The sequence below is a fragment of the Hermetia illucens genome, chromosome 6 (genome assembly GCF_905115235.1).
Source record: "Hermetia illucens chromosome 6, iHerIll2.2.curated.20191125, whole genome shotgun sequence".
NCBI classification, from domain to species: Eukaryota; Metazoa; Arthropoda; class Insecta; order Diptera; family Stratiomyidae; genus Hermetia; species Hermetia illucens.
Window position 1 is genome coordinate 89,576,673 of NC_051854.1, and position 27,581 is coordinate 89,604,253.

The 27,581-nt window shown below is 45.9% G+C and overlaps 1 protein-coding gene across 1 annotated transcript; it reads right to left on the minus strand.

Annotated features, from left to right (window-relative positions):
- Positions 1 to 7,880: 7,880 nt before the first annotated feature.
- LOC119659508 (kelch-like protein 24) lies at positions 7,881 to 25,728 on the minus strand. The gene is made up of 7 exons (XM_038067638.1): positions 25,539 to 25,728; positions 25,340 to 25,436; positions 21,726 to 21,968; positions 11,744 to 11,850; positions 11,465 to 11,678; positions 8,250 to 8,460; positions 7,881 to 8,171 (listed from the first exon to the last, which is right to left on the minus strand). Exons 1-7 carry the CDS (start codon positions 25,620 to 25,622, stop codon positions 8,051 to 8,053), a joined length of 1,077 nt encoding a protein of 358 aa, XP_037923566.1. The 5' UTR covers positions 25,623 to 25,728; the 3' UTR covers positions 7,881 to 8,050.
- Positions 25,729 to 27,581: the final 1,853 nt, after the last annotated feature.

Consider the following 27,581-nt stretch of genomic DNA (forward strand, 5'->3'; position numbering starts at 1 on the left):
CAGTTGTTAAAATATGGCGCTATCAATTCACAATGGTGAAAGATGTTGCACTAGCGGTCGATAGGTGGCCCCTCGAGCAAACATGGTCGTTACGATCTATTTCTTGTAGTGGAGGTTTCTATCGATGGATATTGATAAAATGGTACTTAATATGACGGGATAGCGGGGGTTGCAGTTTCGCATTAGTTAGTTCTTTTTGTCCGGTCATGAGTGTATGAGAGATTAATTTCTTTGTAGGAAGGATATTTTCGTTTCGCCTACTTAACTCCCTTCAACATTCGTTTTGAGAATGAAGGGGGTCCTAAGTCCGCATCAACTTAATGCAGGACCGGACCAAATGGGAAGCAACTTACTCCCTCTTTTCTGGTCCACGGACCCCTCGCTTAGGGCTTGCACCCAAACTTTTAAAAAAAGTCAAGCGACGACGGCTTTACGGTTTCTTACCAGGGCAGAGGCAAATCGTCAAACGCTGCCTCACCTCTGCCCTGGGAGCAGCGTGATCGTAGCGGCTCGCAGATGAGCATTCAACATTTGCGAGCCGCTACGGTCACGCTGCTCCCAGGGCAGATGTGAGGCAGCGTCTGACGATTTGCCTCTGCCCTGGTAAGAAACCGTAAAGCCGTCGTCGCTTGTCCCTTCAACATCTCCATTTCTCTTTTCAATTAGTATTTGCCACCGCAAAGTTGTACATCGATATGTGGCGCCTGGACTGCTTCCGGCGTCCGTGCGGCGCTCTCGGCGCAAGCAAGTGGTTTTCCCGCTGAGTCCATCTCGACCTCTTCCGTCCTGCCTATCAGCGCAGCCATATGTATACTCGAACTACGTAAAGTAAATTAAATTTGCGGAATCGTTTGCTTTATTTGCAATAAAAGTATGGTTTAATTTTAATCCTGCGTTCTCTCTCATTCGGCCAGTGTCCTGCATTTTGTCTGTGGTTCGGCGTTTTCAGAGTGCTCCGCGTATGTCTTTCTTTACACCCTTATACGTGTGCTGTTGCGGAATTTTCAGGCGCGCTACACGACAATTTCACTGCCCGTCAGACAGACATCAAGAGGTTAGCAGCATTAGCCAGTGCAAGCTGCTTCCCTTCTGGCGCTCTAGCCCAGACTTATGGTTTCTGCAAATCGAGTCGCAGTTCCATGTTCATCGCATAACGAGCGATATTTCGCGGTACAACCTGATTCTGTTGGCCTTGGATGTGGATATCATTAATGGAATCTCCGACATCATCCGCTCGCCGTCGTAGACCGAAACATACTCGGCGCTTAAGTCAGCCATCATCTCTAGGATGATGGATTCCCCGGATACTCAGCTACACAAGCTGCTCACTGGTGTCGAACTCGGCGACCGGCGCTCCTCACAGCTAGTACACCATATGCGCTCCCTCGCGCGTACACGTATAGTCGACAACACCATTAGAATCAAATGGCTGGACCCTATACCGCAGCAAACTCGCAGAATGCTACTCCTCATCAAGAACCAAATGCTGGACGAGCTCGCAGCCGTTACCGATGAGATTCACCAGATCATCCCGGGTGTCTGCGCTACTTACACATCACGCTCAAGTCTCCCACGCCACCATCAAGTCGGGTGTCGTCCAGCATCGGGTAACCCCGTAGCCGAGGAGTAATCGGTCATACGCTTTGCACTGGCCCAGCTCACCACGCTCACCCGCAGCCTCCTCCAGCAATAACGCGACTTCAACCACAGGGGGCGCTCTGAATCTCGAGGGCTCAATCATCAGCGTAGTCGTTCGGCCACTCCGGGACCGGACCCCAGGACAGGATATTGCTGGTACCAAAGCAAACACGGCACCCTGGCTTTAAGCCACAGGAAACCCTGCAGTTTTCCTGCACAAACCCCTCACTGTTCCCGAGGAAACTAGAGTCGCAGCGTACATCGCCGGCGAAACATTCAAGAAAATGGCTCTACGCCTTCGACCGCAGCACCCTCTCTAGTCGACTCAAGTTCTGCTCTCTCCATCGTTCCGAAGCAGAACGCAGCAGCAGACCTGGCATTACAAACCGCTAACCCCAACTCATTTTGACCTTCAGCACCCAGCAGTTCATCCTCGATCTCGGGCTACCCCGGCCTTTCCACTGACGCGTAGACGGCCATTTTGTGAGCTGATGCTCTCTGCTATCACTCATCGACCTACTATCACTATCACTCATCGACCTCCTGGACGGGATTACCAGTCTACCCACGGTCTATACTATAGGTCCACTTCCAGACATCCACACCATCAGAGCCGTACTCATACCATTGCTTTTCGAAGGCCCCCTCGGCGATGCACATTCCGATATTCTCAAGTTCATCAAGGCCACCGTCCCATCTGGAGAGCTGGCCTCGATTGCTGACCTGCCGATCCATCACAAAATTGTCACTACGGGACCACCGGCATTTTCGCATTTTCGTCAAGCTTCAAATTAACTGCGGCAAGTGCCGCCTGGGAGGCCTCCCAGAAGTTCTTTTCGCTGGACTCTCTGCTAACAGTGAACTACCGCCGTCCACGAGCCTTCCCAAGGCTCTCTGGAACGATGCCTCGAACACAGCTCTCGGCGCGGTACTCCATCAGCAGCAACCTAGCGGCATCTGGGTCTCCCTGGGTTTCTCTTCGAGGAAGAAATTATCGGACACCGAGCAGCGATACTCGACGTTCGACCGCGAGCTCTTGGCCGTTTTCACGTCATTAACTGCTTTCAGCGTATTCTCAAAAGATAGAATTTCGTCACTCACACCGATCACCGTCCGCTGACCTTTGCATCCCCGCAATGTTCGGACAAAACTTCGCCCAGGCATAGCAGGCAACTGGATTTCATCAGCCAATTTGACGCGCGCTTGCAATACACGCCAGGCGCGGACGACGTGGTCGCCGGCGCTCTCTCACGAGTTGAGACTGTCTTAATGGCCACAGCGATATCTACGAAGAACATCATTGAGGCCTAGGTCAAGGACATTCACCTTCCTCACCACCTGACCGGTTCTCGCCTCAAATTGCACCGTCTCAATGTCGACGCCTTCTCTTCGTCGCCAAGCCTTCGATACGGCACACCAGCTTTTCCACCTTAGCAGCGCACCACCGCCAAGAGGGTAGCGCTTAAGTTCTTCTAGCCCAGTCTCCGTAAGGACGTCTTTCGGTCGGACGATCACCGTGACCATATCCATTTAGATCTGGTCACGATGCCCTTTTGTGAGGGCTACGAAAACTGCCTCACGATCATCGACCGCTACACTCGCTGGCCTCAAGCGGTTTCCGTACGAGACATAAAGGCCTCCATGATCGCTAGAGCCCTGTTCGACCACTGGAGATCATAGCGGAATAAGGTCATCGGAGGCGGAGCTGATGTCACACCTCGGCCGACTTGTAGGTGTACACTATGTGCACACAATGCCATACCATCCGCAGGCAAACATCATGGTCGAGCGGATACACAGAACACTCAAGGCTGTCCTGAAGTGTACACCACATACGCCCTGCCATCGCGCACTCCCGCCTGTCTTTCTGGGTTTCCTCACGACCGTTAATGAAAACTTACAAGGGACACCGTCCGATATGGTGGCTTTGTTGGTTACCACCGTGGGCGGATTTCATCGTCATGGAAAGCTTTCTTCGAAAGTTTCTCTCATGCTGGTTGTGATCATCTGGGTTCCTCAATTTCAATAATGGATTTGATGCGCCTTCCAGTGATCGTAACTCGGGTGCTCAATTCTGTTTTATATGCCTCTCGAACTCTCCCTTCGTGATGTGATCCAAGAGTGTGATATCTTTTAAAACCTTCTAATTACCGAGAAAATCAAGGGATGCTACCGTGATGTCGATCATCTCTCGCCAGATTGCGTATCAAGTTATTCCAAAACCTCAGTGCCGTAACGCTCGTTATTCGGTAGCTAGGAAAAAAATTGTTGGCCGAAGGCAACTCAGAAACTCATGGTCCTTTTCCTTCACGGTTAGCACAACCCCGGTGCAGTTTGGTCAAAGCCAGTTTGCCCAAAAACGGTTTGCCAGGAAGCGATTTATCGAAGGTAGTTTCCCCAGAGGCAGTTTTGTCTGGAAGCAAATGCTTACCGGTGGGTAAGATTTTGACCTTAGCAGGCTGCGCCTACTGGACCCCGGGGACAGGAATACTTAGGTTAGTCCATTAAGAGCTGAATCCTATTTGAAGTGGCTCTTAATTGAATCAGTGAGTGATTCAGGTCTTCCATCGATAAGCTCAGAGTTGCCTCCTCATTCAGCGTTGGATCGTCAAGATCGAAATTTAATTTTTCGTTAATAGTTATTGCATGATTGACTTCTATAGCTTTTATTTTACTGAGAAAAATAAGTCGATCTGGGTAGAGCCTTTTTTTGCTGAGACAAGTTAAAATTGGGATTGTCTGCTACCAAGAACTGTTTGCGACCACATCTTAACAGCGTGATCATTTAGCTCTCGGTATGGTAGCCGTTCTGTCCGAGGGTCTTTCCATGGCTTTGTAACTTTGGTTTTCCATGTAGGGTTGTCAGTCCTACCCAACCCCCAACCTGGAGGACCAGTTGGTACATTTGGTCTCGTTTTTAGGTGCGGGAGGCTGGCATTCATTCTTCTCCGTTTGCAGTTTTTCATGAAGAAAGAACTCCCAGCGATCACCACGTGGAGGTGGAGATATGGTTTTGTAGTATTGCTGTTGATGTTGGTTCAGCAGGCGTTTTATGCTCCATCGTGGGTACCAATCCACGTTGCGCCCCTGACAACGAGAACGGAACAACGATTTGCGCATTTTCTCATGGAACGTGCGCTCCCTGTATAGCCTGAAAGCTGCTGAGCAGCTAGCCGATACCCTGACACAATATAAGGCTGATGTAACAGCGTTGCAATAGATGCGCTGAACAGGCACCGGTTTTCTGGAAAAGAGTCGCTACACCATATATTATAGCGGCCATCCAGTAAACCATGTGTTCGGAGTAGGTTTCTTAGTCAGCCAAAAAATGAAACCTGCTATTATCGGCTTTGAAAATATAATCAAAAGGCTATGCACTCTGCCTTTGCGAGGCAAATTTAGAAATGTAAGCCTCATAAACGTTCACGCCCCTACAGAGGAGAGTGGCAGAAGGATACCTTCTACGAGGCAGTTGAGCGGAGCCTCGTATCCTGTCCCAAGTATGAAATCAAAATCATACTTGGAGATTTCAACAGTCAAGTAGGGATGGAGCCCGTATTCAGGCGATACGTTGGCTCCCATAGGTTATTCAGTTAGCAGTATCGCACGAAATGGTTGGTGGAAGTACCTGGTTTGCGCGGAAAACGGCTCACAAACGTACGTGGGCCTCTCCAGACGGGACAACTTTTAACCAAATTGACCATGTGTTGATCGAACGCCGCCACCTCTTAGCCTTGATGAATGTCAGAACATGTAGAGGGTCAATATAGACTCGAATCACTATCTCGTTAGCATATTGCTCCGAGTTCGAATTATGTCACCACCTACAATTCCCTCTGACAATCAGGTGAGAGTGAATATTGAAGCCAAGGCAAAATGGATGCCGCAATAACCGCAGCTAACAGTTGTCCTGAGATGAAGCATCGACAAATGATCTTCACAACCACCTGAAGAACGTTATCATAAATACGGCCACAAAGATACTTGGCCCCAGCCGCAAGAAAAGCAGGAACGGCTGGTTTGACGATGAATGTAAGCTACTAACGGAAAGGAAAAATGACGCATACCGAGTAATGTTGCACTCTCAAAGGACGCGGGCACGCGCAGAGACTTATTACGAATACCGTCGAACGAAGAAGCTACTTCACAGACAAAAAAAGGAAGCCTGGGAGAAACAACAGGTCTATGAACTCGAAAAGTACAGGGAGCAACCGCATTAGGCGCGCAAGTTTTACCAACAAGTCAGCAGGATAAAGCCTTATACACCTCTGTTATAGGGAGAGGGAAATCTGATTTCCGACAGAATGGTCATATTGGAACGATGGGTTGAATATTTGGATGAATTGCTCAACAACCAAAATATCGGTGAGTTGGAGGTCTCGCCAACTGAAGACGTCAGACAAATACTGCCACCACCAAGCATAGAAGAAACAGTCCGTGCAATTCATCGGCTCAAAAACCATAAGTCGCCAGGAGCCGATGGAATTACAGCCGAATTGGTTAAATATGTAGGCGACCCATTACACCAAGTGGTTCATCAACTTGTGCTCAAGTTGTGGGACAGCGAATCAATGCCTGACGACTGGCAAGAGGCATTATCTGTCTCATACATAAAATGGGAGATATCACACAGTGCAGAAATTTTAGAGGTATTACGTTGCTGAGTTCCACCTATAAGATATTCTCCCCAATCTTGCTAGGCTAGATAGCTTCATACACTCAGAACACCATTGGCCCATACCAAAGAGACTTTACTCCAGGCAAATCAACAACAGATCAGATTTTCTGTGTGCGGCAAGCGATGGAAAAACTGTTGGAATATGGACATCAGTTGCACCATCTTTTCATCGACTTTAAAGCAGCCTATGATAGCATAGCCAGGGTAAAACTGTACACGGCCATAAGAGGATTCGGTATCCCGACGAAATTGATAAGACTGACTAGGCTGACCCTAACCAATGTGCGAGGCCAGATAAAAGCAGCAGGATCACTCCAGACCATTCAACATCTACAACGGTCTAAGACAAGGGGATCCCCTACCACGAGTCCTCTTTAACCTGGCCCTCGAGAAAGTGATCCGTGATGCTGAGGTAAATGCGAGGGGTACGATCCTCTTTAAGTCCACCCAACTACTGGCTTATGCTGACGATATCGAAATCATGGGAAGAACAACCCGAGACCTAGAAAGTGATTCGCGCTGCCGATGTAAATACAAGAGGTACCATCCTCTTCAAGCCCATCCAACTATTGACATCATAGGAAGAACAACCCGAGATGTACAGTCTACCTTCATTCACATCGAGCAAGCGCTGCGAGATCTCGGACTGCACATTAATGAAGGCAAGACGAAGTACATGGTGGCAACGTCAGCGCCAAAACCAAAACCGAAAGAACGAACAACATCGAATCGCACTGGTCAAACGGGAAGAATAAAGATAGGAGACTACAACTTGGAGACCCTTGAAAATTTCACAACTGATAACAGCTATGACGATAAAATCTGCGCACGGTTATTGACTGCCAACAGAGCCGAGCTTACAAAAACTGTTCCGCTCGAAACGTCTCAGGGTCAAAGCTCTTACTGTACAAGACAATGGTCTTGCCAGTTCTCATGTATTCCTCATAGACCTGGGCACAGTTAGATACTAGACAGCTACCTCACTCCCCCTTGCCCCTCAAGGGGGGAAATCAGTGCGAGTACACACGATTTAAAATTGTTTTGCCCTTGAGCATGAGCGAGATGTACCGAAAACCCGATCAGCTGTGTTTGACATACTGCCCGGACTTGCCAATGTATTGGTGAGATTGGCAAGTTTTTGCTTATGTATAAGTGAATACGTGAAACAACTTTTTGCTATATGGGAGAGCACGCCATAGTACCAGAATAGCAAAAGTTCACCCATCTCTTTCTTACCAATACGATTTGACGAAGATTATGCCTTTTCCTTGTTTAGCGTCTCTGATGTGTACAGATAAGCTTCTGCAAGCACATTTGCAAGTGGGGTCATTTTTGTAAGGGTACTGCCTATAGTAGATCTACTGTGGACCTGGGTTCTTAGCAAGAAAAATCGCGAACTGTAGGCTGCATTCGAGAGAAGAATCGTCCGAATAAGTTTTGGTTCCCTCCATGAGGATGGACGATTCTGATCGAAGTAGATAATAATATCTATGACAGTTCTGATTCCTTAAAAGCTGCAGCATCCAATTTGGACTGGTGTAAAAGAACGCAACACAAAAGCCAATTTACTCAAATACTTTATTGCTCAGTTGAAAAAAACGATCAACTTTATTTGTTTCAGACACAAACATAAATCATGCCAGTAAATATTTTGAATTTAAATGTTAATTTGTAGTCAAATGTTATTAAAATTCGGTACTGAAAAAAACAGTACTCTCCAAAACTTCCCTTTATTTATCTGAGATCGATTCTAGCACATGCTTCCCAGGAGTTAGTCGCAGCATTGTAGATTGCTAGTTGCCAACCATGAAAATAATATAGCTGATGGTTGAATGAAACTATTGCATACCCAGGTCTGTAAAATTAAATAAAGATTGAACAAATAAATAAAAAGAAAATTAGCAGTTAGAAATATTGCTGGAATTACTCTTACCCCAAAGAGGGAAACATATTTGCCCAGATAGGCTGTCGTCTACCGAAATGCTCTTGACTTCCAAATACAAAGGGATGAACCGAATGGTATCCCGGCATGGTAGAATAGTAATATGCTCCGTGAGGCTGCCAATGTGGTAGCAATGGGAAGATGTTCCGTTCTCTGCAAATTCTTAAACATTCGGATATTGATAGCCTGGGAAGTCTATTACCTGTGGTAATGGAGAAGAAAAAGAAAATTGTTCAAAGTCGAATCTAAATTTATTGGTTTCTCTCAGTGGCAAATTAGGAGTCTGGAAATGATTTTCCCCTGTAAATGGATGTATTATATTTTACAATTAACTAAAAACGCAAAGCGTTCTCCATTTAAGTAATAACCACTTCCAAAAATGCTTAACTTTAGCGATTCCAAGAAAACAAAGTTTTTCCAGTCAATCTTATGGGTGAAAATAAATTTGTCCCCCGTCCGAGAACAATCATCTCCAAAAACGCTTAACTTTGATGACTTTGAGTAGTTGTCCAATATATTTTTGCCGTGTATATGAGTGTTAAGTATCATCTGTCAACCTATTTACTTTAATATAATCCTGATATTGAATGATAGTGATACATAATAGATATACAATGCACAAAAGTATGATTTGTATTATTGATTATTTTGTATTACTGAAAAATGTTGCGTAGCCAGAATGAGGTTGGGAAGGCCTCTCCAGTAGATTCTGGATATTTGTTAGTTTGTTTTTGCTAAAATTATTTGAATGAATATTAAAATGGGCGATATGCCTGGGTTGCACTCCTATGTAGTAAATAATTTGGATACTATAGCATCTTATGCTGAAAATAAAACTGTGTGGAGATTTGCAGTCAAGCAAATGTAGCGAATTTAGACAGGGAGTCATAAAATACCTTCCCCAATGCAAAATGTTATACAACACAGAAACAACAACAGTGCTTCCTCAATACATTCGCAAGTCCGAGACCATTGAGTGTGGGTACTGCCTATTAGATACTCTAACTCTAGGCTTGGAATCGGTAGAAGCCTTCATCCCTTTTACAGTAAAGCTGTGGAAAAGGGGATTAGCATCTTGTGTACTCTCGGAGAGAGCGAAAAACCATTTCCATGGATATTATCCGATAGGGGAAGACAGTATCATTTTGTTTGATACCTCGATGACGTATAAGAGAAGTAGGGGAGAAAATTGGAAAATAGGAAAATAGGTTCAGAAGCTAGAGTAAGATGTTAAAAACGAGTGTACAAGCTGTTCTAGGTTCCCACTTGTTGCTTATAAAGGACAGTGTAGATTTGGGACCCATATCAAGCAGTGCACTGCAGGATAGACCGACTAGGAACATAGCTCCGTGAGGCCAACCTATCTCTCTCTAAGGGTGAGCTGTCTCTCCTCTAGGGCGATGTGTGGCTTTTCGGGGGCCAAGCCTCTCGTCTACCAAGACCTTTAGTGAGTGATGATAGCCACACCCTGTACGAGGTGATCCTACTATTAACAAAACGCTACGGATCTAGACTGGGGAGTCGAAAAACACCTCCTCCAATCCAGGGTGTCATGCGAACCGTGCCCATTGGATAGTTTGCAATCGGTGGTAACTGACTGTATTCGAACGGAGCCTCACTGATACTTGATCGCCTCAGTGAGTAAGTTAGACCTTACCGTGTTACGGGAGGCTACGGCACGGCGCACCTCGTAACCCCCATACTCGTCGGAATCAAATGAGTACCAGCAATCAAAATAAAAAAAACTAAAACCAATAAAGCGGGACCCGTATCGCACACAAACTGCTTAATCAGGCGGAGGCACATCTACGAAATACTGAGATGATTACACTCAAGAAGGGAGAAGTTAGGACGTCGAGCAGTGGATCCAAGGTTACCACTGGTATACTGCAAGGTCAACAACCAACAAGCGCCACTACTCAAAAAGCAGGGACCAGCAAAAGCGCGTCTAAGATGAATATATCAGACGTCAGGAAGGAGACAGGTCTCAGTGGCGTAGGTGGTAAATAGAACCTGCGTTCTCTGAAACGAGAAGAGGCTCTTAAAAAGGCTCAGGATAGACCTAAGCCATCTCTCCCGGAGCCTAGAAAGCGGGAAGCAGCAGAGATGAGCCCGCACGAAGAGAATGCTCCCAAAAAATCGAAACCTGAACCCAAGGGAGGAGAAAACCTGGGTAGGCCAGGGGTGAAGGCAGGGCTCAGGAAGCCCGCTATTAGCTATACTAGTGCGGTCAAGGGCATTCGACAGGCCATACTGCCAAAAATGTTTCCCCTCACTCGTGAGGAGCAGGAAACTATCGAAGATCATGTCGTCGGGCAAATGTGCGAGGGATGGACTTCGGAACTTGTGTTCACCGGGATGCGCTTTCGACCAGGTCTTATCCTGGTGGACTGCGCGACGGAAGACACTGCAGAATGGATTAGGACCATAGTTCCTAAATTGCCAGGCTGGGAAGGGGCAGAACTGTCAACATGTGCTGGGGATGGTATACCAGGAGCACACATGGTGACAGTTTTTCTCCCAAACGCCGGGACAATAGAAACGGAAGATCTTATGGGCCTCCTAATTGCTCAGAATGAGGATCTCCATACGCGACTATGGAGAGTCTTCAGAAGTAAGGTGGATGGGAAGGGTAAACTCCTCACGATCTGGGTAGATGACCGATCCCTGGATGCAATCAAAACGAGTTGCCAAATCATCTACCGATTTGGCAACATATTCGTCCATGTGCACAGGGAAAAGCCAAGGAAAGACATCTCGGAGGAGACACCGGGTGAAAAGCATACCGAGGTCCCCGAAGAAGTCTCCAAAGCCATACCAGTCAATTCATCGATTCACAAGCCGATGAAAACGCTGAGGAAGAATATGCACGATTCACGATTCGAATTGCTCCAACACCGCTCACATTCACCAAAGCTGGCCCCATCTTATTTCTGCTTCTTCGCAGATCCCAAAAGGAAGCTGCAGGGAAAGAGATTCGGCTCCGATGGTGAAGTTATAGCCGCAACTGAGGCCTATGTTCAGGTTAAAGGCAAAGTGTTTTATAAGAAAGACATGTATGTTGAATGAAGGCAACTATCTTGATGAATAAAATTGAATTTTCCAAAAAAATGCGTTTATATTGGCTAGTCTCGGGGCTTAATGACCCATTTTTTGGTTAGCATTTATAATTAAGTAAATTAGCACCTTTTTAACTTTCAACTTACCATGCCGTCTTGATTCATGATGTTCTCGTCTTGATCCCATTGTATTTGAGTTACGCTGAACTCGTGGTGTGTTCGTGGTGCTGGCTAATGTGAGAAGTTCATTCTCATATATCTTTCGTGCATCTTCATCGTGTTGTATCCATCGCATGATGGCTGAAGTAACCTTTTCGCGGAGTCGGGGACTTACTTCAGTGCTGACGAGAAGAAGTTTTATCTGTTTACGAGTACATTAAAATGAATTAATTTATCTGTAGTAATCTTTTTGTCATAATCACTTACATCTGTGATCCCCAATTCAAGATACTCATTTATTTCCATGATATCCTCCAAGAAAACGCTAGCATATTTACAAGTGCTAGTACGGAGTCTGGATAGAGAGTACAATCCTGAAAAAATCAAATCGAACTTCAACAATGATAAGATGAAGGAGATGGGAAGGTACATTCTTCTGGGTTTAGAGTTACCTCGGGGGTCGAGAATAAAAATTTGAATGAAACAAATCGAAAATCTAAAGTTCGACGCTTCAAGTATGAAAGGTTTTGTGTATTTATGGTGGAACATTTGAATGTAGAACTGTTCTATTTGCACATAGCTTGCAATGTATGGCACTTACCACGTCAGACCACTCACTTTAGGGTGATGTTGATATTTAGTATTTTGGATTATAATAAATTTGCACAAAAGAGACAATTTCGACCTATTAGAACTTTGTTAGTAATAATGCGATTCCCACCAAACTTGGAAGTATCATGTTCTATATTATAGATTATATTATTGTAAAATTTGATTTTCAGATAAACTTAAGGGGATTTCCAGGCTCGGACACACAGGACAAACCTGCTGGATGGCAACGATCCCTGTTGTTTCCAAGTCGACTCATACCTCCCAGTTCGCAGTCCCAGATAACCACAAGTCAACCCAGTGGTGAACTAACGTGGGCGGCGAGAATGACGACGACCCGGCATGCCATTGATTCATAATTTGGCAAACGGTCGGAATAGGTTGCACATGAGCTGACAGTTATGGCCTTTTGTTACTTTAGTACATGAGAAGGAGGCTTTCAGGTTAATGTAGCAGCTGCCTTCGTCACGAAAGTACGTTCAAAGCTATAGCATATAGCAAACTCCCATAAGGATTTGTGTCAACCCACGCGTGATCTCGCTGTTCGCATAGACAATCACGGGGATCATTAAAGGCAACTGCACTTTCTAGCGGGGACAGTGGCTTGCAACTGGGACCCAGACTAAAATGCCAACACCAACAACTACAGTAACAACAGACACGACGACTCAACTAGTAGGAGTCGAAATTTTTAGAAGTTGTAACAAAACACCACGCTCACCGCTTCTAGTAGCTAAAATGGGAGATTATACTATATACTTATACTAAGTTACGGCAGTCACCTATTTTTTTTTTTTTTTTTTTTTTGTGCGTACACGGAGGTGGAAAATCTTAGAAAGACACGTCCGCCGCAGCGCACAGCGGGCGCGTGTGGGATTCACACCCACTAAAAACCACCCCCGGTCTCTCCAGCGCCAGCCCCGCGGGACCACCATTGAGGTATTACTTCGCGGGGTAGGTTTGCTCTTAGGCACTCATCCTTCTCCTATTTGCAGCTTTCCTCCTTCTTTGTTCCTTCAGCAACTCCTCCTGCATTTGGATGATTGCGGAGCCAACCGCAAGCCACTTCTCCTCGGATTCCAGCATCTCAGTAACCAAGCTCTCCGGGGTCCCGCTCCTGCCCAGCACCTGGTTTAAGCTCCTTCTCTCCATCGCAAATCGTGGGCAGTGAAACATCACATGCTCTGGATCCTCCGGTATGCCCTCGCATCTGGGACAGTTCGAAAAATCATCCAACCCAAAGCGGTGCAGATACTGCCTGTAGCAACCACCGTGCCCCGTGAGGAACTGGGTAATGTGGTAGTTGGTCTCCCCATGTTTTCGCTCAAGCCACACCCTAATGTTGGGAATGAGCCTGTGCGCCCACCGACCTTTCGCAGACTCGTCCCATCTGCGTTGCCAGAGATCAAGCGACTCTGACCTTGCCGCATTTCTACGTTGTGCATGCCCCTCCATATGTCTTGCACTGTACAGGACACTCATTTCTTTGGCCAGAATGTCAACCGGGATCATGCCTGCCACCACCAATACTGCCTCATCTGATGTGGTTCTAAAAGCACTGCAAACCCTCAAAGCCATCCGCCGGTAAACCGAGTTCACCTGCTTCCGTCTCTGAGAGTTTGCAAGCGCCTCTGCCCACACAGGTGACGAGTAGAGCAAGATGGAGCGCACCACTCCGGCTAGCACCAACCTCTGACAATGTTTCGGCCCACCAATATTTGGCAGCATTTTTGCAAGTGCCGTGGTGGCACTGGCTGCCTTTTGGCATGCATACTCTAGGTGTTCCCTAAAACTCAATTTGGTGTCAATTATTACCCCCAGATATTTGATAGCCGACTTTGATACGACCGTATGTCCACCGACCTCCACTTTTACAGTGTTATTTTTCCTGCGTTTCGTTATTAAGACCGCTTCTATTTTCGCGTCCGCCAAGGTCAGCCCGGCCTTTTCTAGCCAGGACTTTACCGCTCTCACTGTTTCTGTTGCGTAAACGTCCACATCTTCTGGGTGTTTTGCTGCAACAAGCACAGCTAGGTCATCAGCAAAGCCGACAATCGTAGTCCCTTCTGGGACGGGAAGAGCAAGCACCCCATTATACATGATATTCCACAACAGGGGACCGAGTACCGATCCCTGTGGTACTCCGGCTGTGACAATGTACTCTTTGGGGCCCCGTTCCAGAGAGTCCTCTCTGAGAGGTAGTTTTCCACCAAATTCGCTAAGTATCCGGGGACACCTATGTCAGCCAACGCCCCTTTAATTCTATTCCAGTTGGCCGAGTTGAATGCGTTTTTGACATCCAACGCCACCACGGCACAGCAGCTGCCAGAAATCAGTGCACCTTTTGCCAGGTTTACCACCATGTTAATTGCGTCCACCGTAGAGTGGGCGGGAACAGAGTGGTAACAATCTGTTTCAGGAGGCGCGGACAGGTCACCTGGGGTGATTTCCGCAGCCTTTTCATCAACACTCTGTAAGCCTCGCCCCAAGGGTTTATGTCAGCATGGTCGCACAGCTGTTTGAAGCAGTTCTTTTTGCTCCTCCGAATGGCTTCTTTTAGGCGGCCACGCAATTGCTTGTGTGCCTCCTCTCGACCGTCGCCACCGGGTTTTCCCCTGAGCCTCTGGCAAAGCCTCCTTGCCCGAAAACATGCGGCTCGCAAACTTGCGATTTCGTTGTTCCACCAGTAGTTGGGTTGCCTACTGGGGAGCAATCGCCTTCTGGGCATAGTAGCATCGCATGCTTCCGTCACCCATCAAGTGATCTGGGTGGCTTTCTCTCCAGCCGTACCATTCAGGGATATGTCGGATTTGAGCACCGCGGAAAACGTGTCCCCCTCGAAAGCTTTCACTGTCCAGCCAAGCATACCGCCCGGCATTCTGCGAAAACTCTTTTTCGAGCTCGATCCGCCATTGATCTCTATGCAGATTGCCTGGTGGTCGCTGTGAGTATAGTCCTCACTGACATGCCAAGCGATTCTACTGGCTAAAGTGGCACTCACGTATGTCAGATCCACTATAGACTCCAGGCCCCTTCCCCGGAAAGTGTACGAAGGCCCAACATTCGCCAGTACCACGTCCAGCTCCGCGAATGCTTCGAGGAGAACACGTCCCCTGACATTAGTTATCCGGCTGCCCCATTCAAGAGCCCACGCATTGAAATCGCCTCCTATTATGATCGGCCAACGTCCTCTTGCATCCAAAACAAGAGCAGCAAGCATCCGCTCATACTCGACGAGTGTAGCGCTGGATGGAGCATAGCAGCTGTAGATGTGGATGCCCTTCACCTTCGCTCTGATGAAGCCCTCCTCCGGGTGCACCATTATTTCCTGGAAGGCTTGTTCTTCACAAGTCCACAGCGCTGCTTGGCCCGTTTGGTCTTTGACCCAAACGCTACCACCGCGGTTTCGGTATGGTTCACTTAGTATGGCCACATCGATGTTTTTCTCGCGGATGGTTTGCGCGAGTAGATCCTGCGCCGCCTCGCAGTGGTTGAGGTTGATTTGTATCAACCTTATCTGCGATTTGTGCTAAGGGCTCTCCTGTATTCCGGGCACCTGCTGCTGCCCGCAATGTGCCGATGGTCCACACCCTCCTTTCCTTTGCACAGTAGACAATTTGGGTCAGCTCCGCAGTCCTTGCTGATGTGGCCTTCCACTCCGCATCTCCTGCATTGCTTTGACCTGTCATTTGGGTTAGTGCATGACTTCGCAATGTGACCAAAGCCAAGGCATCTAAAGCACCGTTTAACGCCACCTGTTCCCTAAGGCGACACATAACCCAGCCTATTCTCACTCTCCCTGCTGCTAACAGTTTGAGTGCGTTCTCCACTGGTAGGCTGATGATGGCGGTTTGTGTTCCCCCATTGGCTTTCTTTAGCATTTTCACCACTGACTCTTGTAGTCCGGCAAGATCGAACTGTTTCTCCAACGCTTCGCGAACCTCCTCCTTCGTCGTGATTTCATCTATATCTTTGCAGATTATAGTGATCTCCGGCCTGCTAGCTCTTATGTCGGCTTCCTGCCCTAAAGTCTTCCCGATTTGGCTTAAGAATTTGTCCGCGGTTACATCCTTGGATTTCTTAAGTTCCAACATAAGATCTCCCTTCTGCGACCGTCTAATACGGCTGACGTTGTCTCCCAAATTGGTGAGTTCGGGGTCTGCCTTCACTTTCCTGAGAATGTCGGCGTATGACCCTTCGCCTCGTTTGGAAATGAAAATCACCTCCGGTCTAATCTTCCTCCGATAATTTCTTTTCCGCGGTTCTACCTTCCTCCAAGCTTCCGCATCCGCCTTTGAAGGTTCGATCCCTTTTCTCGAGGTAGCCACTGCAGTATTTTCACTGGTAGCTTCAGGCGTACTTTTCATGAACTCCGCCTTTTTGGAAGTTGAGTCCTTTTTTCTTTTCGGGGTTTGCTGGCCTGTTGAGTCATTCAGCTTCTCGCGCAGCCTCTTTCCCGGTTTCTCCCCTTTTGTGTTTTGAACCGGCGTTACTTGAGTTGCCTGGTTCACTTTTCCAATCGGCGACTTCGCTACTCGTTCATCCTGGGCCTTGCCGTACGTCAAAAGGATGCCTCTTATCATGGCCCTTATATTTTGGTGAATGTTCCTGCGCTCCTTTATAAACTCACACAGCTCCATGATCTTTTTACCGAGGGCAGTAAAGGCAGCTCCAGAATGATCATTGCCCAAAACATCGCTCGGGTGAATCGGCGTCAGTGATTCTTCCTCATCGAAGACTCCCGCTATACGCTTCCCACTGGGGGTAGCGATCGTGGGGGCTTGTGCCCGTGTGGGAGGGGATCTGCGAAAAATCGAGCTCCTTCTGAACGGATCCATCACTGGAGCCTCCCGTACGCTTGTAACATTAGATGCCACAGTAGCCAAGGTTCCCACTACTGAGGCACTGCGGTCGTTGGATATCGACGGCCGGGAGCCCGGTTGCTCACTCCCAAAAACCGCCGGCACTGGGTTTCCGAAGCCCTGCACCGTAACTTCATTTTTCTTCTGCTCCTCCATGTTTGGTTTTATTTCTGGGTATCCTTCCCATAGCCAATTTTTATCCACGGGTGGGCGTTTACTTCCCACCTACCCGGCCTGCGCATAAACATGCCCATACACGCACATCTGCGGATGCGTGCATGTGCATGGCCATGACACATTCGCCGAGCATTCCCTTATCCGCACGAAGGGACGCACCTGATGGGAGATTTGGCAACTCCACACAGGCGCAGTCACCTATTGGAGAAGGTAGAAAGGCCTACTGTCCCAACGGTAAAGGCGATTGAAAGTGAAAAGGATAATGAAATCGTAGAAGCTAAGAGTATTGGCGGCCAAAAATTAGAGACGTCATCGAATTCAAGTTCGCAAAAGGGGCCACGAGAAAAGATGGCAACTTCGAGCTGCGTGACACCCCTTTGTTGGGAAAAAGACAAGGGAGAGGAAGAAAGGCGAGGAAATGCGGGGTGGTCCTACGGAAAATGAAGGCTGCTACCATCGTCCAGCGGAGCATTTCCATGGATGTCAAAAATGACATAATGGAGATGGAAGAACTGCTGGAACTTATTGCACACCAGCGTAACTTCTGGGAGTGTCGACTAACATCATGCAAAAGAAACCGAGAAGGGGCAAAGCACAATCAGAAGCCATTCTCATTAAGCCGAATGAAGGGAGATGTTTTGCGGAAGTTCTCCGAGTAGTTCGCAACAACGTCAAACCAGAATACACCGGTGTAGATGTTAAATACAATATATCGGGTGGACTCGAACCGACGATATACTTGTCAAACTTGGGTCAAAGGCCGAAGAGTAAGTTCTGCGAGACAGTCCAGAGCATTCTAGGCACCAAAGCAATAGTTTCCAGCCTAGAACCCATGCGCACCTTTGAAACAAAGGACCTAGATTGCCTAAGTAGCACAGCCAGGTGCGAGCAAGGTGGGAGTTAAGTCTGTCAATTCCAGAGGACAAAAATTGGCCATTGTCCCTGTCTTTGAAAAGACAGCGAGCCAACTTCTCCATTGGGGAAAAATAAAGATTATTAATATTTTCCAGAATAAGCCGTGGGCAGTGCCAACCCGCTGTTTTAAGTGCGGGGCATACGGTGGGGCTTCCAAAGGGGAGGACAGGAGCACTTTGTGTTACAAGTTTGGAGAACTTATTATATAAATCGAAGAGTTGTGAGTCAGCAAGGCATTGTGTCCTTTGGAAGGACCGCGGTACCAGGTCTTTGAAGAAGAGTTAAAAAAACACAAAATCAAGCACCATGATCTGCATTCTCATTATCCCTAACATATATAGGAGTGCAACTGCTCCTGACCTGATAAGGTAGATGGTGCAAGAATGAAAAGTTGGCTTGTTGCTTCTCGGCGAATATTGCCGAGATAGGAGCTTACCATGGTAGTATGCCGATATATCTGGCACTGCTGCCATTTGGGTGAGAGATACGGTTAACTTTCGAGGCCATGGTCGAGGAGATGACCCCGAACAAATCTATCCCCATTTCTAAGATTATGCTCGTCATCTTGGAGGACGAGATTAGAAACACGGAAGAGAGAGTTGTAGTCGAAGGAGATTTTAATGCCAGAGCTCTCGAACGGGGCATGCCTCAACTATCTTGGAGATGGCCGCCAGCGCAGGACTTATTGTCCTAAATACCGGTAGTACTCCGATATACTGACATCCTGGTTCATAGGGCACTATTCCTAAAGTAACCTTTGCTACGGAGTACTTAAGGTCAAGAATGGGTGCAACTATGGAGGCCATTAGAAGATTTTACAGCCAGTGATCCTAGTATAAGGGGCAAACGTCATTTCTCAATGCTCTGACGACCTACTAGATGGAACATCGGATGCAAATAGAAGAACTATGAGCCTTACCACCGCCACATGCATCACTGTGTATCGATAGATGGCTGAAGTTTCAAATCTATGAAGGAACTACCGCAGAATTTAACGGATTACAGAGCGCGTAAGACGCAAAGATGAGGTAATTTATAGAATAAAAGAGCACGACAAAGAAACTCCGCCACCAAACAACTATCAAAAAGCATGCCTCATCCAGGATATTGTCAGTGACATTAACAGGGACCCATGGGGCCTTGGGTGTAAATTGGTTTCCAAGGAACTTATTCCATGGAGGCAGTATAGATGGAAGAAATCATCCAAGTACTTTTTCCTGCCCACCTCATTTCAGCTGACGTTGTCGATGAGAGGAGGAATGGCCACTTTTCATTGTAAAAGAAGTGGAAAAAGTAGCGGCACTAGATTGAACCCCTAGTGACGTGCTGAAACTGGCATTCAATTATAAGCCATGTTGACAGCGGGTGTTTAATCCTCCCTCTGGAAAATTGAGAGTTAATCCCTAGGAGCCGTTAGCGTACTGTCCTTTCAGCATGTCGAACACAGCGGCGACATTGATTGAGAAGCTCATCAAGCTAAGATTGGTTGACGTAATATGAGCTGTGGAAAGCCACAATAACATGGCTTTAGATTGGGGTAACCCTCAATTGATGTGATTCGAGAAGTGGTGCAAGCATTGACATTAGATGCGTACCTTGAAGAACCGCGCCTTAAAGGATGAAGATCACATCGGGGGTGGCTCAGGAATCTATCTTTGGTTGGAAGCTATGAAACGGAAATGTTCTACGACTTGAGATGTCTGATGAATCGCGTCTGGCCAAATACGCGAATAATATTGCGTCAGTAGTCGCCACAAGCACGATTGAATTAACCACATACTGGGAATATGACGTTGGAAGCCAACAGATAGATAACGCTGAGAAAAAAATTCTTCCTAGTTCTGGAGAAAACTGAAGAAGTCACCCTGGGTAAGGAAAGTGTTGACACAGTACTCACTATTTAGGTTGGTGAAATCATGGTCTTGTCGAAGCGGACGATCAATACTTCGGCATCGTGATAGACATTAAAATGAGCTTCTTCAAGCAGAGTAGGAATACGACAGAGAAGATAACAGTGAGACAGTGAGAATACTTGCGAATTGCCGACTAATTTCGGAGTTCATTTATCCAGTAGGTGTTGTTTGCTGATGAGTGCGGTTCAGACGGTTCTTCTATACGGTTTCGAAGTATGGGCTGGTGTCCCCGCAGTAAGGTGTTGAATCGAAAGCATCTAGGGTAAATACAACGGTGAATAGCTTCGCTGGTTGCATCCGCCTATTGAAGCCAGCAGGATTGGGGTTATTTCGATAAAGTAGATGTTTATATACGTCAGAAAAGGAGGGAGAGAGAGAGAGAAAGCCGTTGGTCATGAAGAGGGAGCCCGTACTCTCAGTGCATGGCAACAATCCTGGGAAACACAACCGAGGAGTAGAGAGATCGCGCATCTCATCAAAGACGTGGGCCATGGTCCAATCGAAAGCATGCTGAGGTTGGCTATTAATCAATCGTGTTGGTTTGGTCAAGGGTATTTCGGACTCACTTATATACAGTCGGAAAATCAAGTTCGGTCGATTGCATTTACTGCAAAGATGTGGGGAATGATCCCTGCCACACCTTTCCTTTTACAGAAGGGGAGTGGTCGTCATTGCCTATTGGAAAGAAGTTATCTGAAGTATCAGCGTAATTTGGGTGAAGTGGCATCTTTTGTGATTGATGCATCTTTTAACGTCTCCAATTCAAAAAAAAAAAATCACCGCAGTGTCGTTCGCCTTGCCTCTCGGTCTTGACTATTTTCTGGTCTACAAGGTCAATATTCATTATATACGAAAGCCGGAAATGAGATCATTCACGGTAGATATGGCCTTATACCTATTATGGAGAAGATGCGACAGAGCTGTTTTTGATTGGAAATGACCCAAAGGCCGGCCAAAAAGGGATAGCTTGATCCATTAGATGCTGATGTGAGAACCTCTTGACCTGACGCGAACTAAGCCAACAAATATGGGACGAGTGAGACTGATATAGACCGAGGTCCGCAGCGGTGTAATTTTGTTGTTTCATCAATAGTTGAGTATTCTATCAGTGAGCCATTCCCTTCGTGGTCTACCAGTAATTTATAACAGTATCCTCCAGTTTTATAAGCCTTGATGCTTCAACAAGGTAGCCCACAGTTTGGATTATAGCACTCTTTCTATTTCTTGACTTACATTTCAATTGCATACAAATTACTTAGTGGTCACCGTGGATCACCATAACTAGCGATTCTTCCTGCCATGTGGCATTCATGTATGTCAGCTTCATAATTGACTCTTAGTTTCTTGCTCAAAGGGAACATTTCTAACTTTGCTAATGCTTTGACTAGGAAACCTCTCCTTAAATCGCCGGCTATGATTGACTGAGATTGATTATTGATTTAGGTCGAGGGCTGCATTTCTTTCTTCTCTCTGCGTAACATAAAGTTTGGGTCTTCCTGTAATCCTTGCTGATAAACTTTCAGCTCCAATTCTTGCATAACTTCGACCCATTATTCGCACTTCTATATGCGGCCACCCAATGACCCTTTCTACCCTTTAGTTATACAAATATGGGGCGCCCGAGTGTAAAGTCTAAATCAGGATCACCATGGATTTATGATGGTCTTTAATTTGGGGTGCGCAAGTTTTACTATGAAATAAAATATTCTCGTCGGTTACAACTATCTTAAGCAGAATTGTTCCTTGGAAAAGTCGGTGACCATTCCTACTTACCTGCTAATTTCCAGAGGGGTATACAGTTCTCCTTGTCTATGTGTGCTCTCATGAATCTGAGGCAGACATCGCTCAACCAATCCACTTGTAAGAAATAGCTAGCTTTATAAATTTCTATCACATTATCCTTATTGATCTCTACAGCTCCAGTGTACATAAATTGAAGAATTTCCTCGAAAGCCTGAGGTTTAAGTTGATATAATTCAAAAGGCTGCTCCTCGATATTCTCGGGCATAGGTCGACCTAAAATAATGATAATAATAACATTATTTGACATTGCTAAACGCTGCTGTATATATCAAAGGCTTTGATATCTAACTGGTTCTTGAGATGACAAAGTGTAAATTCCTTCAGGGATTAGTTCCTCACCCAAAAGTTTTTAGACGGATGCTGCTTTTCAGTACCGCGCTATTCTCTGAAGTTATAGGCCAGGTAAACTCAGAGAAGGTCGGCCAGTTTTGAAATTACATTGACCAGGGATGGGAAGTTTTTAGTAGGTAATGTCTTCTATAATTCAGAGAGGTTATAATTTTGTTGAGGAGAGAAGTTACCAAAGTCGTTGATGCACGATCTACCAGTTGTGAAGAAAACAAGAGGCCACTTCGATCTATTGTACTTTGATGGTAGTTGACCTTTGCTTGCGTGTTGCGTCCGCTACTTCTCGCAGGGTTGGGAGCAGCGACCCCCTAAGTTCAACATCGATCGCTTATATGACCCAGCTGTCGCTCGACAGCGGGAGAGATATCTTGTTGATCGGGCGGCAGATATACTGAGTAACCCGCCTGAAAATATCGATGAGCTTAAGACCGTAATCAAAGATACTTTCTTCTCCGGTGTTACATAGGTCGTCGGCCACGTCCAGAAGGGGCGTCATAAGATCTGACTGACTGCGGAATCGTGGAAGCGGATCGATGAACGGAAGGGGCTTAAGGCTCTACTCACCGCTGCCAGACATGGCGGGCATGATGCACTCGAAATCCGATACCACGCGAAATACCGAGAAGTTCAGCGTAGTGTACGCCGTGACAAGAGAGAATTTGACATTGTGCTGGTTAGGGAGGCGGAAGGTGATTTCAGAAATGTACACCGCATCACAAAAGAGTTGCATGCAAATCTTTTGATAGCCCTGTGAAGGATGTCAACGGTCGATTTTATTTCCACCATGATGAACAACTGAAGAGGTAAGAAGAACACTTTACCATGGTTCTTAACCGTATCGCATCAGGTGAAGTTCCTCTTTTTGTGGATGAAATGGCTAGTCACCGTAACATGCGGATAGAGACTGTTCCTCCAAGCAGAAGAGAAATCATGTCGACCATTAATACACTAAAACGGAGTAAAACTCCTAGACTCGACGGTCTTCCGGCAGATTTATTCATCGCTATACCTACGGTTACTCCTAAATCCACCCGTACGGAAATCTTGGGAATCCGCTACCTTTCCCAGAGAATGGTAGAAGGGAATGATCGCCAAGGTCCCAAAGAAGAGATCCCGCTTTGAGTGTGACAATTAGAGGGATATCTGCATTCTCCTCGCTGTCGCAAAACTAATAGCTAAATTAATCCTGGAACGCTTCAAAGAACATCTTCCGCTCCCCATCCTCCTGCATTGGCCACATCAACACCCTACGGATCATTTTGGAATAGTGCGCGGAATTTAAATCTTCGCTTCACTTGCTCTTCATCGGTTTCGAGAAAGCTTTTGAAGTGTATCTAGAGTGTTCTATGCAAGAGGGGCATTCCAGAGAAAATAATGGCTATGATCAGAGTGACATATGATGGCGCAAAATGTCACGTGCTGCACCGAGGTATAATTTCGGACTATTTTGAGGTCCAAAGCGGAGTCCGCCAGGGTCGCATCCTGTCACCGATGCTATTTCTTCTTGTCATCGGGGATGCCCTTTATGTTTTGTCCGGAAGACTTCGAGGAGTGCAATGGACGATGACATCTTTAACACATCTTTAACACCTCCACTACGCTGATGATATGACTTGGTCTCCCATTGGTTCATTTACCTTGGCCAAATGGCTCTGAATTTGAAAAGAGAGGTAAGCAGACTTAGACTGAAAATAAACACGAACAAACACAACGTTCTCAGTCTGATGGGTTATCGCACTCCTATGTCTGCATCAATGATCAGTGTATTCAAGGCGTCAATCAATTTGTATATCTTAGAAGCGTGGTTTCTGCGGACGGTGGCATCGAACTGGATGTCGCTTGATGCATTGACGCTGCTAGATTCGCTTTGCTGTCCTGCCCAAAATCTGGAAATGGAATTATCTCAACATTAAGATTTTGTGTTGCTATATGGCGGTAGCACATGTAAAGTGAACGCCACTATTACAGAAAGGCTCCAAGCTTTCGTCAATACCTACCTACGTAGTATCATCGGAGTGCGGTGGCCTAACACTATCTCAAACGAAGAGCTTGGTCGGCGTTTGCCGTTCGTACGCAATGTGATCGGAAGACGGAAGTGGCAGTGGATAGGTCACACTTAAACCAGGGGCGACAATTGCATTGCGGGATACACCATGCAGTGGAATCCGGTCTTCTAAGATGGCGGACGAGTGGATGGCCCCAAGTGTCCTTGGCGCAGAACAGTAGAGGAGGAGTGTGAGCGTCTTTTAGGTAACCGCGCAGTTTCAACTTTTCCACCGAATATCGTCTCAGTACACACAATTGTTTCAGGGAAAAATGCGTGTGACAGACAAGCAGATATGTTTGTGCAGAGTTGCCAGATCCTCTATCAGCCGCCTCCTTGTCGCTGTCTATGATTCTGAGTGTTGACTGACTATAAAGTGGTGTAACACGCCATGATTGCATCCGAAATCAGTATATACGCTATCGATATGGCGTTGTAGCGTTTATGGAAAAATTGCGAGAGAGGTGTCTTCAATGGTATGTTTACGTAATTCGCGTTAAGTGGGATTCAGTTGCCAAGATTGGTCTGAACATCGAAGTCAATGGAGAAGGATCAAAAGGTCGCCCAAAGAAACGGTGGCTTGCTTCGTGACTGCAACCAAATCAGGTAAATGATGAAATGAAAAAAATACCGTAACCGCTCACGACTACAAGTCATTTCTCAACTAACATTTTATTGTCTGAACACCTTCAAAGATTAGAATGCCTATAGAAGAGCAGTAGTGAAGAGAATAATGTTTACCGTAGGAAGAAGCTAAGGGAGTTTTAACCCGCGTCACGATGTATTGGCTGCAGATAGTTCCGTGGTGCACAGGGGGTGAGGAGAGAAGGTCTACACAATAAAGAAATTCATGACTGACATCAGACTTTTTGTCGTGGATAAAATCCAGTTGAATAGGCTGCTGTGGGCGGGTTGCCTAATTTGTATGGATAAGGTTGATCCAACCCAGAGAGTTTAGGGGCCAGCTACTAAGGATGTAGTACTGGGATGTTTCGAGTTCGTTATCAAGGCAGACCTAGTCCGAAATTCGTTATTGCACCGTTGATGATGATAGCACTGGTAGCCCTTTTTAAAAAGAAGAAGAAGAAGGACCTAATCAAACTTTAAATAAAGGCATCGAGGACTAGTTTCAACCTTTGTACTTCAGGTATTCTTGTTCAATAAAAACGAAATAATAGGCTAGGCTACTTACCTTCAAGCAGTATCCTAAAGTATGGACTACTGCAACAGAGTACCAGTCTATGAGCTTCAAAATTCACACCACGAACACTAATAACAACATCGCAATACTGAAAAATATGGAAGCTTCATTAGAATGGGCATAAAGACCTGCTAAGCAAAGGTAAGCCAGATCGGCCGTTCTGGCATTAAAACATTAATAACGCACAAACCTGTGAAGTATTTCGATATTCTAGGAACTTTTCGAACATCCATTTAAAATGATATTTCTGCTGTAGTTTTTCTATCACATACATCTTCTCGCCAAAAATGTGCCACAAAAATTAAAAATATCACAAAGGACGGACTGAAAATCTAAACAATACACAGTAGATGAACGGTCGACAGCAACTGGGAGAATTAAGGTTCTCGCAACAGCCTTCTAGGTTGGAGGTAAAATGGATGTAATAACGTTTTATTTTTAGGTAAGGTCTACACGCTTCAGTTGTTTCTATTCATTGGTTTTCTCTGTGGAATTAGCAGATTATTTAATTAACGAACTTGAACTGAGTTCCTAGGCAGTGTTCCTTTTCACCTCACCAGGACAAGGATTGGGCAAGCTGAAGATGGGAAACTGCTTGGCAAAAAGCAGGGTTCTGTGAACTTGAGACCAGATAGGTTAGACCTTTAACTTGAGGTTGTCTAGACATAGCCTTAAAATGGACAATTATTTTAATTTCATTTTAAATTGAGGAGCTCAGAAGGTTACCGTGTTAGAAAATAACCTGCCCAAAAAATACACTTTTTTTGTATTTATTTTATTTTATTTGATTTTGAAACAATTAGCCGCTCAGAAAATATGACCTATGGAAACTAAAGAAAAAATCGGGTTTCTGGACTCTAGAGAATAATTTAGATATCTACACTGGACAATGTTGCTACCTTATATGAAATATTGTTTTGTGCTCTCGGAACCGATTCCGGACAGGATTCTGAAAGGACTTGGAAATTAAAAGATGATCGAAATGACCATCTGGGTTGACTATGGCCAAAAGCAGACCTATACCAAAAACTGAAAAAAATTTGTTTGTGTGCATCCCGCCGACAAGGGTTCACTCACCGTTGTGTTGGCCAGGACCGCAAATGTCGGGTGCTTGCGTCTTTTGGACACGTCAGTCATTTTTCCGTCATTAACAAAGTTTCACGTATCCTGCACCTGGTGTACCAAAACCTTAAATCCAAACAAGTCGGGAAACCGGAAGCTTGACGCTTCAGGTATAAAAGGTTTTGTGTTTTCCTATGTGAGGAGCATAGCGTAGTTCTCCATTGGCTTATAACATTGACCCGAGATATTGAAATCGTTCAGTTCTGGGCAGGTTACTGCCATTGCTAGAACTCAGCGATTTAAATATCTCGAGTCAACGCTATCAGCCAATGGAGAACTGCGTAATGAAATTGTTTCACGCATTAATGCAACCTAGATGAAGTGGCATTCTCCAACTGGTGTTCTTTGTGATCGACGTATCAGCGCACGTCCCAAATTTAAAATTTACTGCAATGTCGTCCGTCTGCCACTCTCTATAGTTCTGAGTGTTGGCCGACTATAAAGGACAATGAACGGCGTCTTGCGGTGGCGTGACACGTTTCGATTACGTCTGAAATGAGAATATCCGCGATCGATATGGGTTTGCATCGATCGTGGAAAAACTGCAAGAGAGGTGTTTTCGAATTCAACAACCAGTATTGATCAGAACATCGAAAGCAATCGTACGCAACCAAAAAGCCGGCCAAAACAATGGTGGCTTGATACGCTGGATGGGGATTTAAAGGTCTCGCGATTACATCCTGGTGAGGCATGTCATAAAACAAAATGATGAAACCGATTATCACGAGCCAACCCCGCTTGTGAACTGAAGGCTGAAGAAAAAGAAAAAGATGTGAGGAGCGACGAGTGCACGACAGCTCCGTGTAATATAGCTAAAAATTCCATTGCCCTCTATTTTCTAGAAAGCGATTTAAATAAATCATTTGATGGAAAGCCCTGTGTTGATAATGGTCCACCTCATACGCTTCACGCTCAATTATTCTCGTTAATTATGACGTCAGCATGTTATTTGTATGGCTTAGGATGCTGTTAATTCGCACGAAATTGATAAGTTTGAACTGCTATAACTTTCCCAATAATAGTTGGATTTTCATGAAACCTGGCATGTGTATGCACAAGGCTGTCCTCTATGTCGGTGCAAAATTTAGTACACTTAGGATGAACTTAAGGA